General features: G+C 42.3%; 1 protein-coding gene and 1 long non-coding RNA gene across 3 annotated transcripts; one reads left to right on the top strand and one right to left on the bottom strand.

Moving 5' to 3' along the window:
- The first annotated feature begins 2,059 nt into the window (after positions 1–2,059).
- LOC121582344 (scavenger receptor class F member 2) lies at positions 2,060–11,973 on the top strand. 2 transcript variants are annotated; one of them, XM_041898070.1, is made up of 11 exons: positions 2,060–2,389; positions 2,823–2,881; positions 3,025–3,126; positions 3,729–4,248; positions 4,665–4,883; positions 5,010–5,138; positions 5,265–5,368; positions 7,371–7,485; positions 7,601–7,704; positions 8,214–8,363; positions 9,399–11,973. In XM_041898070.1, the coding sequence occupies exons 1-11, from the start codon at positions 2,283–2,285 to the stop codon at positions 10,490–10,492; spliced, it is 2,703 nt and encodes a 900-aa protein (XP_041754004.1). In that variant the 5' UTR covers positions 2,060–2,282; the 3' UTR covers positions 10,493–11,973. The 2 variants fall into 2 exon arrangements, with proteins under 2 accessions (XP_041754004.1, XP_041754003.1); XM_041898069.1 differs by having other exon boundaries at positions 9,396–11,973.
- Positions 4,776–7,462, bottom strand: LOC121582346. Its single transcript, XR_006003347.1, has 3 exons — positions 7,417–7,462; positions 4,967–5,036; positions 4,776–4,864 (listed from the first exon to the last, which is right to left on the bottom strand). It is a non-coding gene; the product is annotated as an uncharacterized LOC121582346 (long non-coding RNA).
- Positions 11,974–19,014: the final 7,041 nt, after the last annotated feature.

Genomic DNA, 19,014 nt, shown 5'->3' with positions numbered 1-19,014 from the left:
AGTGGTTTTTATAATTTTCCTCATTAAATAACATTTGGTTCAGGTGATCACCTAATCAGTACCTAATTCAGTAGAATGAGGTGTGCCTGTGTTGGAATTTTATTTATTTATTTTTTGGAATTCAACAGACACTGGAATGGAATGGCTGTCATACATGTAGAGATGCTGATTTAAGGAAAATTTGCAGTGGTCTCTTAATTTTTTCCAGAGCTGTATATATATATATATATATATATATATATATATATATATATATATATATATATATATATATATAATACACACACATATACATATACATATATATATATATATAGCCTAATCTCAGCTCGTTGCCTGTATAAAAGACACCTGGGAGCCAGAAATCTTTCTGATTGAGAGGGGGTCAAATACTTATTTCCCTCATTAAAATGCAAATCAATTTATAACATTTTTGACATGCGTTTTTTCTTGATCATTTTGTTGTTATTCTGTCTCTCACTGTTCAAATAAACCTACCATTAAAATTATAGACTGATCATGTCTTTCTCAGTGGGCAAACGTACAAAATCAGCAGGGGATCAAATACATTTTTCCCTCACTGTGTATATATATATATATATATATATATATATATATATAAAATGTAAATGTAAATGATGTATATATATATACATGTATATATATATACATGTATATATATATATACTGTGACGTCACGAGAGGCTACACAGCTTTCAGCGGGATTGCTCAAGTAGTGCAAGGAGACCAGGTTCAACCAAAACAAGGATTTTATTAAAGGTCTGGGGAAACTAACGAAAGTATAACACAATACTGTTCTCTGGTGGCTCTTAAGGGTTAACAGTTCAGGGATGTCTCTTCCACATCCAAAATCATAACTCTCCCTTGCTCAAATAACTTTTCCCCAGTCTTACTGTCTTCCACGTTGCAGCTAGTGGCCAACCCAGCAAAACGTCCTTCCAAATGTCCCACACGTATTTCCACAGGTGCATATATCCAAAGGTGAGTATTTCCCAAAGGTAAGTATCTCCAAATCCTTATATTCCTCATGGAAGTGGACGTGCAGCACTCTTGTCCTCCAGAGAGCCCAGCTTGGAGACTGTGTCTCTTCACCCCCCAAACACTCCCTCAGTGTGTCTCTTCCCTTCCCAAACCTTCAGCTCATCAGCTCCTGATTGGTTTCAGCTGCGTGGGAAGATTGGCCATAGAGGGTTGGAGTTCCCGACCATACCAGCAGATGGAGCCATAGCTGTCTGGGTTTGCAGCCATCTCAGGGGGATGTAACGTCCCTCCAGGACACAGCCTCTTGTGACATCACAATACACACACACACATATATATATATATGTATATATATATATATATATATATATATACACACATATACACATATATATATATATATATATATATATATATATATATATATATATATATATATATATATATATATATATATATATATTGTGTGTGTGTGTGTATATATATATCCAGACTAGCATTATACTATCACCTCAGTGGGTTAAGCCTATTGGCAAGGTGTGCTAGTGTGTTTGCCTGATGGCTTCTGTCTGAAAATACAGCAATCGATGAGCTTATCCTACACCTTAATACTGTCTGAGAGCCAGAGTTTTACAACCATGCAGTCATAAAGGTTTTATGTTCAGCTTCTGTTTGAGAAGATAACACTTCACCCAAGTCAATACATATGCCTGCATGGCCTGAAGAAATGTTGAACTAGTTGTCATTCATCCGACCATAATAGACACCGAAAATACATAAAGCATATCCAACAGAACAGAATCATGTCCTTTGTGTCAAGTTCTCTCTCTCAAATTGTTCGGTAACACTTAATTTAGATAGTCCATCTGTAGAGAGAGAGTGTGTGTGTACTGTGAGGCACTATGTGCAGCTTCCTATTGTCAACAACAGAGGGAGCCATTGACTAAGTGCTAAATCTGCTCTGTAACTGATAATGTTTTCATATGGTAGTCGGTTTTACTGGGGGTGGGGAGTTTTCTGCAGTCTGTGGTGATGTTGGTTCTGTGGGGAGGTCCCAGGGAGGTTTACAACTTGTTGCCATTACCTCTTCATACTGAATTTGCAGAACAGACTTTAGGCTAACAACCTACCGGTAGGCAACTTCATTTACTACTGTATAACGCCACCCTCTGGATGGGTAACTTTTTGGACAACACAGGAAAATATTTTATGTGCTTTTTGGAAGAAAGTCAGACATATTTCCACTGGAAAGCCCTTGGAGGGATGCTGTTCATCACAACATGGAAACAACGAGATATGTCTTAGTCATTGTGCTTCTACGTGTCTTCTGTTGTTGGACTTACAGCCAAGAACTAAATCCCAGAGGTAGAAATGTATGCAAAGCTGGGTAAGTCATTGTGTGCCAGGTTAAAAAAAGTTTTAGGCTTGAAATTGATGGACAAAACTATTACAGTAGCCTGATTCATGTCAGTGAAGGTAGATAAACATGCATTCAATTGTTTTAGATATGTTAAAGTTTGAGATTTTCTGAATACCCAAGCCCTTCTATACACAGATAACCTTCCTCAGATCTCTGCTTATTTAGTCTACTGCTACACTGGTTCGTTGTGCCAGTAATTCCCTGCATTATGAATGCATTGACCGATTTGCATCTGAATGTGATTAGGATAATGTTCAGGATTTAAATGTATTAGTCCATTTGTCATGACTGAAATGTGATCATAATATTAGTTTGGATGGAAGGAGTTCAATTACGTTAGTTTCTATAAATCAAATACAGATGATTTCCATAATAACAAATGTTTTTTTCCCCCTCCCAGATCTGACAGGCTCCAATGCTGTAGTGGCTGGGCACAGCAAGGAGATGAGTGCTTAATACGTGAGTACTGGAAAGCCTCTATTATCCCATTCCACAAACCTGAATCAGATAATTGGGAGTAGACTCCCAAGCCATTTTTCCCTTTCATTTCTAAAAGCACAATTATTTATTGCGAACTAACTTGCCCAATGGTTTTTCTTCAGCAATTTGTGAGGGTAACTTCACCTGCAAAGAGAATGAAGTTTGTGTGCGACCCAACGAATGCCGCTGTCGTCATGGTTATTTTGGAGCCACTTGTGATACAAGTAAGTTAGTTCCCTGTTCCTCACTCACAGCTATCCTTAAAGCAGCAATCAGCAGTTGAAACAAAGTGACCTCCCTGTCCCTGTTAAGGGTAAAAGCTGAGGGATGGGGCAGGAGAAATGTAACCACTCTCAAATTCATAGACATAGCTATGGATGCAAGTACTAACCATCCATGATATCAAAATTATAGTTTAAATCGTGTTTTGAGGCTATATAGTGTTTGTTAACATTTACTTTGTTTACAAACATTGGAGTAAAATAGGCTTATATTTTGGGTTCTGATGGGGTACGACAGTTGAACTAAGCTCATGAGGCATTAATTAGTTATATACTTCAAGAATCAATGGGTACACATAATTAATTTATACGTAAAGAAAAATGGATGTAGCAATTGCAGATTGCCCCTTTAAATGTAATTTTGCCATTTATTTAAAGCATAAATTCCTGTGAAAGGTAATGTCAGTGTGTTAACACTGCAGTCATTTTCACATACAGCCAGTCCAGGTAGCCTACTTCTCAGAACTACGTAGCCTACGTCCAGAGAACTTAGTGCACAAATGATCTCATTGTTGACACATATTTTCCTTTCATCCTCCCTGTAGAATGTCCGTCTGAGTTCTGGGGGCCTGACTGCAAGGGTAAGTGTGATTGCCATCCCAACGGGAGGTGCGATGATGTCACTGGGGCCTGCACCTGTAACCCTAATCGCTGGGGGCCAAACTGTGAGCGAGCCTGCGGCTGCCAGAAGGGCCAATGCAACCAGGAGACAGGTGCTTGTACGTGCTACGCAGGCTTCTGGGGCCCTCAGTGCTCCAACAACTGTTACTGCAGCGTCAACTCTGTGTGTGACGTGGGGACAGGTCAGTGCCACTGCAACCCCGGCTGGTATGGGAGGAGCTGCGGTGCCCAGTGTGTCTGCAACGGCTCTCCGTGTGACCAGCTCACCGGCCGCTGCAAGTGTCGAGATCGTCTGTGGGGTATTCACTGCGAGCGCATGTGCCAGTGTGTCCATGGACGCTGTAACCAGGCGGATGGATCGTGCACCTGCAGGCCAGGATTCAGAGGGAAATTCTGTAGGGAGCCGTGTCCAGCTGGATTCTACGGACAAAATTGCAGAAACAGGTGTGTGACAGCTGTGTTGGACAAATATGACTTACTTGGAACCACTCTGGTAGCCACATAGGTTATTTAGCTGGATAAGACATACGTCTTTGCTCTTTCAGTCTGCTGTACGGTGCCCATTGTGGTAACCATGTGGTGAAGCTGGCTAATCTAATGTGGTTTACAAACTGTTTTGAGCTGTGACACACCTAAAGAGTTTGGCCAACTGAAGCTGTTGGCAAACAAAAATAATATCTTGTCACAAGCCAGTTTCTAGCCACAAGGAAACTAGCATCGGTTGAAAGGATCTAGAAGAGGGAACCAACCATTTGGAAACACTATTCTAGCATGAATGTGACTGTAATGAATTTAGTTAGTCCATGCTATTCATGTTTTGTTACAATGTTACTGAGGACTTGGTCTTACCGTTCTTCCAGGTGTGGTCGCTGTAAAGGCCAGCAGCCCTGCAAGGTGGCAGAGGGACGTTGCATCGCATGTGAAAGCGGTTGGAATGGCACCAGGTGTGACCAGATGTGTACCCCTGGGTTCTTTGGTGAAAACTGCAAGGAAGTTTGCTCATCCTGCAAAGACGGACACTTCTGCAACCGCATCAATGGCAAATGCCCCCACTGCAACCCTGGTTGGATGGGTGATCGGTAGGAATATGATTATGAGCTTCCGATCACATTCGTCATCTCTAATCAAATATAGATAAGAAAATAAAATATAATTATATCACCTCTAAGTTTGTGTGTGATCTTCAACCATTTGTGTCTTCACAGATGTGAGGTCAAGTGCCCAAATGGAACCTATGGAGAGAACTGTGTCAATGACTGCAACAGCTGCTTCAATGGGATGTGTCACTTCGCCACAGGAAATTGTCTCTGTGATCCCGGCTTCTCTGGTGCCTAGTGAGTGCAAAACATTTTACATGCAAAAATGTAATTGAATGTAATAAATAGAGAATGTAATATGGATGGTGTCGAGACCAATTTTGAAATCTCAGGCAAATAAATGTGCCACTCTTTCCTATGCAGCTGTAATGTGACCTGTTCAGCGGGTCAGTATGGGCTTAACTGTACCCAGACCTGTTCCTGCCATGACAACAACTGCAACATAGTGACTGGAGCATGTAACCTACGTAAGAACCTTTCCTAAAACAGACTTATCTAATGTGATGAGGGAGAAAACGTGTAATGTATTATTTTTCCAGAGAGCTTATTGGTAACATGCATTTGAAGTCGGAAGTTTACATACACCTTAGCCAAATACATTTAAACTACATTTTTCACAATTCCTGACATTTAATCCTAGTACAAATTCCCTGTCTTAGGTCAGTTAGGATCACAACTTTATTTTAAGAATGTGAAATGTCAGAATAATAGTAGAGGGAATGATTTATTTCAGCTTTTATTTCTTTCATCACATTCCCAGTGGGTCAGAAGTTTACATACACTCAATTAGTATTTGGTAGCATTGCCTTTAAATTGTTTAACTTGGGTCAAATGTGTTGGGTAGCCTTCCACAAGCTTCCCACAATAATTTGGGTGAATTTTGGCCCATTCCTCCTGACAGAGCTGGTGTAACTGAGTCAGGTTTGTAGGCCTCCTTGCTCGCACATGCTTTTTCAGTTCTGCCCACAAATGCTCTATAGGATTGAGGTCAGGGCTTTGTGATGGCCACTCCAATACCTTGACTTTGTTGTCCTTATGTCATTTTGCCACAACTTTGGAAGTATGCTTGGGATCATTGTCCATCTGGAAGACCCATTTGCGACCAAGCTTTAACTTCCTGACTAATGTCTTGAGATGTTGCTTCAATATATCCACATAATTTTCCTTCCTCATGATGCCATTTATTTTGTGAAGTGCACCAGTCCCTCCTGCAGCAAAGCACCCCCACAGCATGATGCTGCCACCCCTGTGCTTCACGGTTGGGATGGTGTTCTTCGGCTTGCAAGCAACCCCCTTTTTCCTCCAAACATAACGATGGTCATTATGGCCAATCAGTTCTATTTTTGTTTCATCGGACCAGAGGACATTTCTCCAACAAGTACAATCTTTGTCCCCATGTGCAGTTGCAAACTGTAGTCTGGCTTTTTTATGGCGGTTTTGGAGAAGTGGCTTCTTCCTTGCTGAGCGGCCTTTCAGGTTATGTCGATATAGGACTCGTTTTACTGTGGATATAAATACTTTTGTACCTGTTTCCTCCAGCATCTTCACAAGGTCCTTTGCTGTTGTTCTGGGATTGATTTGCACTTTTCGTACCAAAGTACGTTCATCTCTAGGAGACAGAACGCGTCTCCTTCCTGAGCGGTATGACGGCTGCGTGGTCCCATGGTGTTTATACTTGCGTACTATTGTTTGTACAGATAAACGTGGTACCTTCAGGCGTTTGGAAATTACTCCCAAGGATGATCCAGACTTGTGGAGGTCTACCATTTTCTTCTGAGGTCTTGGCTGATTTCTTTTGATTTTCCCATGATGTCAAGCAAAGAGGCACTGAGTTTGAAGGTAGGCCTTGAAATACATCCACAGGTACACCTCCAATTGACTCAAATGATGCCAATTAGCCTATCAGAAGCTTCTAAAGCCATGACATCATTTTCTGGAATTTTCCATGCTGTTTAAAAGGCACAGTCAACTTAGTGTATTGTATGTAAACTTCTGACCCACTGGAATTGTGATACAGTGAATTATAAGTGAAATAATCTGTCTGTAAACAATTGTTGGAAAAATTACTTGTGTCATGCACAAAGTAGATGTCCTAACCGACTTGCCAAAACGATAGTATATATATATATTTTTTTTTTCTGTTGTATTTTTGACTTTATGTTTTGTTTACCCCATATGTAACTCTGTGTTGTTGTTTTTATCGCACTGCTTTGCTTTATCTTGGCCAGGTCGCAGTTGTAAATGAGAACTTGTTCTCAACTGGCTTACCTGGTTAAATAAAGGTTAAATAAAAAATTCAAATAAATAGTTTGTTAACAAGAGTTTTAATGCCTCCAACCTAAGTGTATGTAAACTTCCGACTTCAACTGTATGTCTGCCATAAAAACACACATGGCAGAGATTTCTTTTTAAAATAGAGTCTATTCTGTGGCAAGTGAGACAGATGTATGACCTCTGCTCTTTGAACAGAGCCTAACCAGAGGATGGGTGTGATGGCAGCAGGGGTGCTGGTCACCTGTCTCCTCCTCCTGCTCCTCTCCTTGCTGTGTTGCTGCTGTGTCTGCAGACAGAACAAACAGAATGAGTAAGAATGATTGTTGTTTGTATTGGGCACAGTACATCATACATATATTGTCACATTGGTTGGAGTTAAACTTATACTTCACAGCTTATTTTGTTTCTCTGTTGATTGCGTTTAGCCCTGAGAAAATGTCCAAAAGAAGACTATGTGGAGGGTTCACACGAATCAGCTCTAAACTTCCTCGTATCCCACTGAGACGGCAGAAGCTACCCAAAGTTGTTGGTAGGTCCTACCTGCACAAACTCTATGAATGTTAATGTATGTTTTCACCATGTTCTCATGATTGATGATAAACCAGCCCAATACCCAAAGACAGTTCTCTCCAAAATCAAAGTAGCATCCCTGCTCCTTGGTTTTTTGCTTTGCTTGCTCTCTGAATGGCTGTGACAGTGAACTCAGCGTCTGTTTAAAACCATACTTAAACAGCGTCCTGCTTCCCCCCTTTTCACCCTCCCCATTTCCCTACATTCCATCGAGGGCCCCTCTGGACCACCGACAGGAAGTGGCAAAAATTATCCTAACCTGCAATGTCTCTCTACTGGAACAGGGGCAGTGGGGCTGGTGGGACAGAAGGGAGAACGTTTGGGCTGGTCCCAGGTGTAAAACAATTTATTTGAAGGGACAAAATGCAGTGAATGATTATTGTTGTCAACAAATAAGTTCAAAGCTTTAGTGAATGTAGGTTCTAACGGTAAGAGGCTAAGTGCTTGCTCTGTTTCTGTTCTCCACAGTGTCCCACCATGACCCTGAGAATACTTTCAACTGTAGTTTCATTGAGCCCCCCTCTGCAGTGGAGCAACCCACCCCCTCCGGGTCATCCCGAGCCTCCTTCTCTTCCGTAGAGACCACAGAGGATGGACATGTCTATGCTGTGCCTGACGGTGAGTGTCCCAGACTAAATCTTCCCTGTCAATCCTGCATGATAGTGAGTGCTGCATTAAAAAACCCTCTGTCTGTTCTGTCTGTGACAGTCACACCTGTCTATCATAGAACCTTAATTTCTGCAGGTGATGGGAATTTGTTAAGGCAAATTATTGTTGAACTCATCATGAAGAAAATATGTGAATGAAGGTTACATTTTTCACATTCAGCTCCGATAATGATGGGAATGTCATTCCAAAAACAAGATAGCATTTTGGAATGACAGAACATTATGAGGTGATGTTGAGTCCTTGATTGCACACAATGTTTTTTTTGTATGATTCACCGATTTTCTGCAATGACTTGATTTTTGTCCAAACAACTGCTGCATAGTCATATCCTGTGTCATATCCTGTGTAAGATCCAGAGGGTATGACTGCGTAAACTACAGTTCTTGACAGATCATAATTATACTGATCTGCCCTAAATACACTGCCTAATCTGCTGCCATATCATCCAATTAAAGTTTCAAAAGTAAGCATCAACAGGAAAATGTTACTAATAGGAAATCCAGCATTTAAAACATTCCCAAAGCATGTGTATTTATTTCCTCAACATCTTTAGAACTGAAAGGGAGTCTGATTCTGCTTATTTTTTATTTAATTGAATAAAAATTGACGTTTGAATCTCTTCCCCCCCTCCCCCTCCCCCTCCCCCCCTCTCCCCCTCTCTCTCTCCCCCTCCCCCTCCTCCCCTCTCCTCTCCCCTCCCTCCCCTCCCCCGCTCTCTCTCTCCCTCTCTCTCCCCCCTCCCCTCTCTCTCTCTCCCCCTCTCTCTCTCTCCCCCTCTCTCTCTCTCCACCCTCTCTCTCTCTCCCCCCTCTCTCTCTCTCTCTCCCCCCCTCTCTCTCTCTCTCCCCCCTCCCTCTCTCTCCCTCTCCTCTCTCCCCTCTCTCTCCCTCTCCTCTCTCCCCTCTCTCTCCCTCTCCTCTCTCCCCTCTCCTCTCTCCCCTCTCTCTCCCTCTCCTCTCTCCTCCCCCCTCTCTCTCTAAGAAGAGAACAAAAAGAAATGGGACAGAATCAACACAACAGAGACTACAGTACTAGCTGATAATGATATCCCTGAGGTAGACACGTTGCCGGAGGACATGGATATGACTGAGCAGGCCTCAGTTAACACCAGTGAGCTGCCACTCCAGAAGTTATCAGAGAGTGAGGGCTCCTGCAGTGGCACAGAGTCAGCCACCAGCACCCTCCGCCTCAGGGCCTCTGCCCCTCAGCCACCCCAGCAGTCCAGCAAGGAGCCAGAGAACAATAGAGGGTCAAACAATGTCAAAGATAACGGGAAGCCTATAGCTGCTGAGAGGGTTAAACCACAGCCACCAGACCCCTCCACCAAGCCCAAGCTCTCCTGGATCCATGCATCTCCTGGGCCAAATCAGAATCAGATAAGTCAGGAAGAGACTGTGGCTGAGGATAACATTTGTTCCAGAAAGAAAGCCAGCAAGCATCAAACTCCCAACGCCCCCGAGTCTGCAGGTACAGATGGGGCCAGCTCCATAGGTGAGAAGAAGCCAAATAAAAGCAGACCAGGTCGGTTGCAGATAGAGCACATCAACGGGGCAGTGCAGAGTGTCCTCAGGAAAATGGGCAACTTCCGGAAAACTGCAATCCCCAAAGAGTCCCCAGAGAAGAGCCCCAGCTTATCCCTAAACAGGGAGGTTAACCAACCGAACATACACTCTGAGGTAGCCTCCCTCTTAACTGCTCAGCTGAAGGAGAAGACTCAGAGCCTGAACAGGAGTGAGGCCGGCAGCTGTGAGGAGAGCCTGTCTCACTTCCAGGCCCAGAGAAAGAAGCCCACCCCGCCCCAAAAGACCTCGGGCACCCAGCCTGGAGCTGGAAAGGCTTTGCTTCCCACATCCGCCAGCTCACAGAAGCCTCTGCCAGATACTCCATCTAAAGAAGCCAAAAGCCCAGAGAAACAAGACTCTAACAACTCTGAAAGCAGATCAGATAAGGGAGAGCCCAAAAATAAGACCCCAATGAAAAAGCCTCCTCGAAAAAAGCGCAAGGAAGGTAATGTAGACTCAAAAATACAGACTACTACTCCAAAGGTTGCAGTGATGCCACCAAAGGCTGCAAATTAGCATGGCCAGTCTTGATGTTTCTCAATTCTGGGAAAACAATGACGCACATGTTGTGATGCTTGAAAGAATTTATTGAACACGTTTCATTGTATTTTGCACCAAATTGAATAACGATGGAATCTTTTCCCTTCGGTGGATGTTTTTGATCTTGAGAAATGTTATGATACAATGCAGTATTCTTTATATTTTAACTTTTTATATTCCTTCACTTTAGTTACTTTTAAAATCAATATATTAGTAAAAGTGCTAAGACATCAGAATACTTATTTACCAACCCTCGTTATTTTACTCATTTCCTATTTTGTTCATATTGAATAAACCAAACACCCCAAAATCTCGATTTTGCATCTCCTACATCTACTAAATGTTTTAAGTTGGATAGTTGATCCCACTGCCCAGAACTGTGAAGCCACGACAGGACCACAGACAAACAAGAGGTGTGGCGTATTGATGGTGGAACAGTCTGGGGTCTGTGTAGAGCGCCCTGTGGCTGTCTGACACATGTGCTACAGTTGTGTGTGTGCAGTTTGTTGGGGGAATGGTAGACTTTGAGGCAGCTGTAAAGGCTACAGAAGATCATATGGTGTTTAATTGAATCCAGACTGTTGGTACCGGTCGTCCAGAATCCATGATGTGACCTGCTTAGACAGGAACATCTCTCCCTTTGCTATCAGGAGTCACAGACAAAGCAAAGACACATTTAGGAGCAGCAAGGTCCTGAAAATAAGTTGTTATTAAACATAAATAAGTAACACAGTAAGTAAGTAAGTAACATTGTAAGATTGGCAGATCACTTGAAATAATACTGTATGTCCACACAGACCAGCTGCCTTGTTGTGAAAGGTAGATCATAATGAACGCATTGATAGAGGCTCCAACATGCTTTCAAGACATGACTGCGTGCATTGCTGCATGCATAGGCGCCTATACATCATTATTTAATTCTATAAGTTTTACTGTGGAAAAAGGATGGGGCCTAGTTGTGGGAAGGGGACTAGAATTACGTTTTGACTGCCTGTTTAAACATCTCCCTGGAGCTTGGTCTGTGTCTGAATACCAGGCCTTGAGAAGCAACCACCAACTCAATCCTGTCCCAGAATCCTCTTGGGAGACAGTGGTTACCATAGAGACACCCTATGAAAGCATTAACATCTTGTAGCCATTACATCGTTGGAAAAACATTTACGAGTTGAGGAAAAAAGCAAATATTTTCTGCTAAGCAAAGCAGAAAACCTAGTGATAACGCCTAAATATCAGTATGACCTAATTGGACACCTTGGTCTCAGTAACAAACATAAGTTGTTACCTAAATATGGTTTTAATTTGATGTTGAACTCCACGTCTCTCCCTGCCCTAGTTCCACAGAAACTTGCCTGACCTTACCAGGAACTGAGACCCGGCTGTGGCTCTTTACCTACCTCCTTAGAAATATGAATATACAGCAATAACATATGTGGACATGGACACTTTCTGTACTACCCTTTGTCTGTAATTTTCATCATAGGTACACGTCAACTATGACAGACAAATTGAGAAAAAAAATTCCAGAAAATCACAATGTAGGATTTTTAATGAATTTATTTGCAAATTATGGTGGAAAATAAGTATTTGGTCACCTACAAACAAGCAAGATTTCTGGCTGTCACAGACCTGTAACTTCTTCTTTAAGAGGCTCCTCTGTCCTCCACTCGTTACCTGTATTAATGGCACCTGTTTGAACTTGTTATCAGTATAAAAGACACCTGTCCACAACCTCAAACAGTCACACTCCAAACTCCACTATGGCCAAGACCAAAGAGCTGTCAAAGGACACCAGAAACAAAATTGTAGACCTGCACCAGGCTGGGAAGACTGAATCTGCAATAGGTAAGCAGCTTGGTTTGAAGAAATCAACTGTGGGAGCAATTATTAGGAAATGGAAGACAATCAACTGTGGGGTCAAAATGATCACAAGAACGGTGAGCAAAAATCCCAGAACCACACGGGGGACCTAGTGAATGACCTGCAGAGAGGGTCTTTCAGCGTGACAATGATCCCAAACACACCGCCCGGGCAACGAAGGAGTGGCTTCGTAAGAAGCATTTCAAGGTCCTGGAGTGGCCTAGCCAGTCTCCAGATCTCAACCCCATAGAAAATCTTTGGAGGGAGTTGAAAGTCCGTGTTGCCCAGCGACAGCCCCAAAACATCACTGCTCTAGAGGAGATCTGCATGGAGGAATGGGCCAAAATACCAGCAACAGTGTGTGAAACCCTTGTGAAGACTTACAGAAAACGTTTGACCTGTGTCATTGCCAACAAAGGGTATATAACAAGGTATTGAGAAACTTTTGTTATTGACCAAATACTTGTTTTCCACCATAATTTGCAAATAAATTCATTAAAAATCCTACAATGTGATTCTCTGGATTTGTTTTCTCTCATTTTGTCTGTCATAGTTGACGTGTACCTATGATGAAAATTACAGGCCTCTCTCATCTTTTTAAGTGGGAGAACTTGCACAATTGGTGGCTGACTAAATACTTTTTTTCCCCACTGTACATGGCTCCAAAAGTACTGTATATAACACCGCAAGCAAATGGCAGGACTTTTCTATGGGCATGACTACATGTTTGCGAGTGTCTAGTCCAGGGGTGTCAAACTAATTTTAGCTCAGGGGCCACATGGAGGAAAATCTATTCCCAAGTGGGCCGGACCGGAAAAATCATGGTATATATAACTTAAAAACAACAACTTCAGATTGTTTTCTTTGTTTTAATACGATCAACATACAACATAAAGCTGGAGCCTGAGGACAGTGTGTCCAAAATAGTACAAGCACAACATCACTATTAATCAACAAAATTATTTGAAAATTCTAAAGAAAAAGAACACACAAACACACAATGCCTCAGTGATTAACAGAACTGTTTCACAGATCACATAACTATATCAGGGTGTCATTTCTCAGGCAGAAATGTAGATAAAAATAATGAAATCCTGTTCCCCAAACAAGTGCAAGAACCACAGAGTCAAGAATAGGTTAAATATACAAATAAAATAAAATCAATTAAAAACAATAGCACATCAACATAAAAACATATAAACATAAATCTGAAAGCGTTGCTCAAACTCCCGTAACAGTCCCGTTATTTTATCTTTGAACCGCTTCATGTCTGCCACATGTTGGGTCGCGCACACATTTTTCAGACAGGGGAAGTGAGCTGCATCACCACCGGCAAGTTGCGTCTCCCACAATGACAGCTTCAACTTGAAAGAACGTATGCTGTCATAATACTGCGTGACAACTTTGTTGCGCCCTTGCAGCTGTTTGTTCAAGTTATTCAGGTGCTCTGTAACATCCACCATAAATGCAAGGTCCTGCATCCATTCTGCGGAATGAAATTCTAACACTGGTTTGCCCTTTTCTTCCATGAACTGTTCAATTTCTTCTCGTAAATCAAAGAAACGCCTCAGCACAGCACCTCGGCTTAACCATCTTACCTCAGTGTGGTATGGCAGGCCATAGATGTGGTCTTTCTCTCTGAGAAGGCTGTCAAACTGACGGTGATTCAGGCTTCTGGATCGGATGAAATTAACAGTTTGGATGACCACCTTCATGACGTTATCCATCTTTAATGACTTGCAACACAAAGCCTCCTGGTGCAAAATACAGTGAAAAGTCAAAAAATCACGTCCTCCATTTGCAGATTGCACTTTCTCTCTGAACTTTGTCACAACGCCTGCTTTTTTCCCGATCATTGAGGGCGCACCATCTGTAGCCAGGCTGACAGCGCGGGACCAGTCCACTCCGACCCTGTCCAGCGCGCCGACGAGTGCGGTAAAAATATCAGCTGCTGTCGTTGTATCTGTCATCGGCACCAACTCCACGAACTCCTCGGTGACGGTCAATGTGTCATCAACTCCGCGGATGAAAATGGCCAGTTGTGCAACATCTGTAATGTCCGTGCTTTCATCAATTACAACCGAAAACGCAATAAATGGCTTTACTTTTTGCTTCAACTGGCTGTCCAAATCCACTGAAAGATCGGAAATCCTGTCTGCAACTGTGTTTCTTGTCAGGCTGATATTTGCAAAAGCCTGCCGCTTTTCAGGGCACACAATCTCCGCTGCCTTCATCATGCATGTTTTTACAAATTCACCCTCACTAAATGGTTTTGAAGCCATTGGGATTTCATTAGCAATGAGGTAGCTAGCTTTCACTGCAGCGTCACTGATGTGTCGGCTGTGAGTAAACACAGACTGCTGTTTCTTCAGACCCGCCAACAGTTCATTCACCTTCTCTCATCTCCGCTGTCCTTGAAAGTTGTAATATTTGTCGGCATGAAGACTCACATAGTGGCGACGAAGGTTATATTCTTTCAGCACTGCAACATGCTCTGAACACACCAAACATACAGCTTTCCCATTCAATTCCGTGAATAAATAGGATGACCATTTTTCTTGGAACACTCTGCGTCCACTTTTCTCTTTTTTGACAGAGACATATTGGGGCAGTGAGGGTGCCAAAGCACATAATGTTAAAAGTAGAAGCCGTAATAAATATTGCGGGAAAAACAAAGTAGCTCATTGGCTGCACGTGCTTGACCTACTTGCTCTGCCCCGGTATAAACAGTTTGCTTGCTTAACACAATTGCTATTGCGCCATCCAGTGGACGCAATTGGAACAGCAGTTTATTTTATTGAAAAATTGCAGCGCATTTTTATACTTTACAAAATTATTATATATATATATATATATATATATATATATTATTTTTTTCAAAATCATCTCGCGGGCCGGATTAAACCCGTTTGCGGGCCTGATCCGGCCCGCGGGCCGGACGTTTGACACCCCTGGTCTAGTCACTGTGGTATGAACGGGACGTTGGGGACCTTCTGTGTAGGCAATGCTACACCATGATCTTTTTATTTTCTCTGTTCCCTGAAACAGGAATGGAATGTACAGACATCATGAAATGTCATGATTGAAAACCAACACAGGCGACCCAGAATGAACAGACAGGATCATAGCCAGACCCAGTGTTATGATGTGACTCATCAAAGAGGGAATTTACTTTGTATGTTGTGTAAGAACTTTTTATCAGTCACATGGTCATATTGGAGTCACTCAAATAAAGGTGTCAATCAACTTCCTGGAAAAGGCTGCTATCATCGTCAACATGTAGGCCAAAGCACATGTCTCATCTCTGCAGGCAGTACCAAAACTGGCTCCATCTTTCCATGCTAACATACTTGTTCTGCTAACATACGATTGAATTGTCTGTCAGGACCACATTCTAGTCTTCTTGAACTCATCTGTTATTCTTTGGACACAATCACAACATCCGCAATAAAATTGCTCATGATCTACAGTGGGGAAAAAAAGTATTTAGTCAGCCACCAATTGTGCAAGTTCTCCCACTTAAAAAGATGAGAGAGGCCTGTAATTTTCATCATAGGTACACGTCAACTATGACAGACAAATTGAGGAAAAAAAATCCAGAAAATCACATTGTAGGATTTCTAATGAATTTGTTTGCAAATTATGGTGGAAAATAAGTATTTGGTCACCTACAAACAAGCAAGATTTCTGGCTCTCACAGACCTGTAACTTCTTCTTTAAGAGGCTCCTCTGTCCTCCACTCGTTACCTGTATTATTGGCACCTGTTTGAACTTGTTATCAGTATAAAAGACACCTGTCCACAACCTCAAACAGTCACACTCCAAACTCCACTATGGCCAAGACCAAAGAGCTGTCAAAGGACACCAGAAACAAAATTGTAGACCTGCACCAGGCTGGGAAGACTGAATCTGCAATAGGTAAGCAGCTTGGTTTGAAGAAATCAACTGTGGGAGCAATTATTAGGAAATGGAAGACATACAAGACCACTGATAATCTCCCTCGATCTGGGGCTCCACGCAAGATCACACCCTGTGGGGTCAAAATGATCACAAGAACGGTGAGCGAAAATCCCAGAACCACACAGGGGGACCTAGTGAATAACCTGCAGAGAGCTGGGACCAAAGTAACAAAGCCTACCATCAGTAACACACTACGCCGCCAGGGACTCAAATACTGCAGTGGAAGATGTGTCCCCCTGCTTAAGCCAGTACATGTCCAGGCCCGTCTGAAGTTTGCTAGAGTGCATTTGGATGATCCAGAAGAGGATTGGGAGAATGTCATATGGTCAGATGAAACCAAAATAGAACTTTTTGTTAAAAACTCAACTCGTCGTGTTTGGAGGACAAAGAATGCTGAGTTGCATCCAAAGAACACCATACCTACTGTGAAGCATGGGGGTGGAAACATCATGCTGTGGGGCTGTTTTTCTGCAAAGGGACTAGGATGACTGATCCGTGTAAAGGAAAGAATGAATGGGGCCATGTATCATGAGATTTTGAGTGAAAACCTCCTTCCATCAGCAAGGGCATTGAAGATGAAACGTGGCTGGGTCTTTCAGCATGACAATGATCCCAAACACACTGCCCGGGCAACGAAGGAGTGGCTTCGTAAGAAGCATTTCAAGGTCCTGGAGTGGCCTAGTCAGTCTCCAGATCTCAACCCCATAGAAAATCTTTGGAGGGAGTTGAAAGTCCGTGTTGCCCAGCGACAGCCCCAAAACATCACTGCTCTAGAGGAGATCTGCATGGAGGAATGGGCCAAAATACCAGCAACAGTGTGTGAAAACCTTGTGAAGACTTACAGAAAACGTTTGACCTGTGTCATTGCCAACAAACGGTATACAACAAAGTATTGAGAAACTTTTGTTATTGACCAAATACTTATTTTCCACCATAATTTGCAAATAAATTCATTAAAAATCCTACAATGTGATTTTCTGGAAAAAAAATTCTCATTTTGTCTGTCATAGTTGACGTGTACCTATGATGAAAATTACAGGCCTCTCTCATCTTTTTAAGTGGGAGAACTTGCACAATTGGTGGCTGACTAAATACTTTTTTCCCCCACTGTATATCTACCCCCAGAGATTATACTTTACCAGAATCCGCAATCTGGCTGTATAGCATTCATTTTAAACTGTCCATGCAGGTGTTATGACAGGTTTATACTATAGAAAAATGTGTCAAAACATCTGGGTTGTACCAATGATGTATATAAACCCTGGATTGCTGATGCTATGCGTTGGACATTGAGAGGCTGTGAAGCCACATGTCGGCCATATTGGCACTCCCCAATAAGAGCAGTCCTCCATAGGAATGAATGGAATTCTACAGTACTTCAAAGTAATGTTTCAAGGACAGAATTACATGTTTAAGTATTTATTTATTGTAGTGGGGACATCAACATTAGTCATCGCAAAATAAATGATACTTTTACGGAAAATGTTTTTAAATTTGTATGTTTAGCTCACTAAATATAATTTAAAAGTATGCATTAAGGTGTCTGTAATTGATTAAATGTGGCAAATGTAGACATTTATAAATGCATTTCTATAGCTTCCAAACTAGTTTTTACGATGGTGGGGGAGTGCCAAGATGGAGGCACTAGTGTATATATAAATCATTGGGTTGTACCGACCTTGGATGTGGGATATAAAGCATTACATAAACAGGACATGTATAAAAATAGATGGATGCTGGATGGACTCTACAAAAAGAGGGAATGGCTCCATCTGCTGGACACGGTCTTCCTTGTGTTACCTACTATAGCAGGTGTAAAAGAAACGCCTGAAACTATCATGAACAAAATTATAAAAACGCAACATGTAAAATGTTGGTCCCATGTTTCATGAGCGGGAAAAAAAGATTCCAGAAATGTTCCATACACACAAAAAGCTTCTCATTATCCTTTGCCAAGATAATCCATCCACCTGACAGGGGTGGCACATCTAGAAGCTCATTAAACAGCATGATCATTACACAGGTGCACCTTGTGCTGGGGACAATAAAAGGTCACTAAAATATGCAGTTGTCACACAACACAATGCCACAGATGTGTCAAGTTGAGGGAGCGCGCAATTGGCATGCTGACGGCAGGAATGTCCACCAGAGCTGTTGCCAGAGAAATGAATGTTAATTTCTCTACCATAAACCGCCTCCAACGTCGTTCGAGAGAATTTGGCAGTACATTCAACCGGCCTCACAACCACGTGTCACTACGCCAGCCCAGGACCTCCACATCCGCCTTCTTCACCTGCGGAATCGTCTGAGACCAGCCACCCGGACAGCTGATGAAACTGAAGAGTATTTCTGTACATAATAAAGCCCTTTTATGGGGAAAAACTCAATCTGATTGGCTGGGCCTGGCTCCCCAGTGGGTGGGCCTTGGCTGCGCCCCTACCCAATCATGTGAAATCCATAGATTATGGCCTAATGAATTTATTTCAATTGACTGATTTTCTTATATGAACTGTAACTCAGTAAAATCATTGAAACTGTTTTGTTTATAAAATAAATAATAATCGGTATATATCCCCTACATACTGGTCTTGACGTTTTTTTTAAACTGTCGGGAGGTTCTCTTCTGCACTGTTCAACCAATCCAGTAAATGTGGAGGAGAAGTTAAGATTGAGTGTCACCT

The sequence above is a fragment of the Coregonus clupeaformis genome, chromosome 15, assembly GCF_020615455.1.
Source record: "Coregonus clupeaformis isolate EN_2021a chromosome 15, ASM2061545v1, whole genome shotgun sequence".
Lineage (NCBI taxonomy): Eukaryota > Metazoa > Chordata > Actinopteri > Salmoniformes > Salmonidae > Coregonus > Coregonus clupeaformis.
The sequence above is the reverse complement of the archived record's forward strand: the minus strand, read 5'-3'. Positions and strand labels throughout refer to the sequence as shown.

Excerpts from the sequence above, each read along its gene's own strand:
- LOC121582344 (XM_041898069.1), top strand. The coding sequence starts at position 2,283 with ATGGAAACAACGAGATATGTCTTAGTCATTGTGCTTCTACGTGTCTTC. Across the intron at positions 3,127-3,728 it reads TGGAGCCACTTGTGATACAA|AATGTCCGTCTGAGTTCTGG; the intron begins GTAAGTTAGTTC and ends TCCTCCCTGTAG. Across the intron at positions 8,364-9,395 it reads TGTCTATGCTGTGCCTGACG|AAGAGAACAAAAAGAAATGG; the intron begins GTGAGTGTCCCA and ends TCTCTCTCTAAG.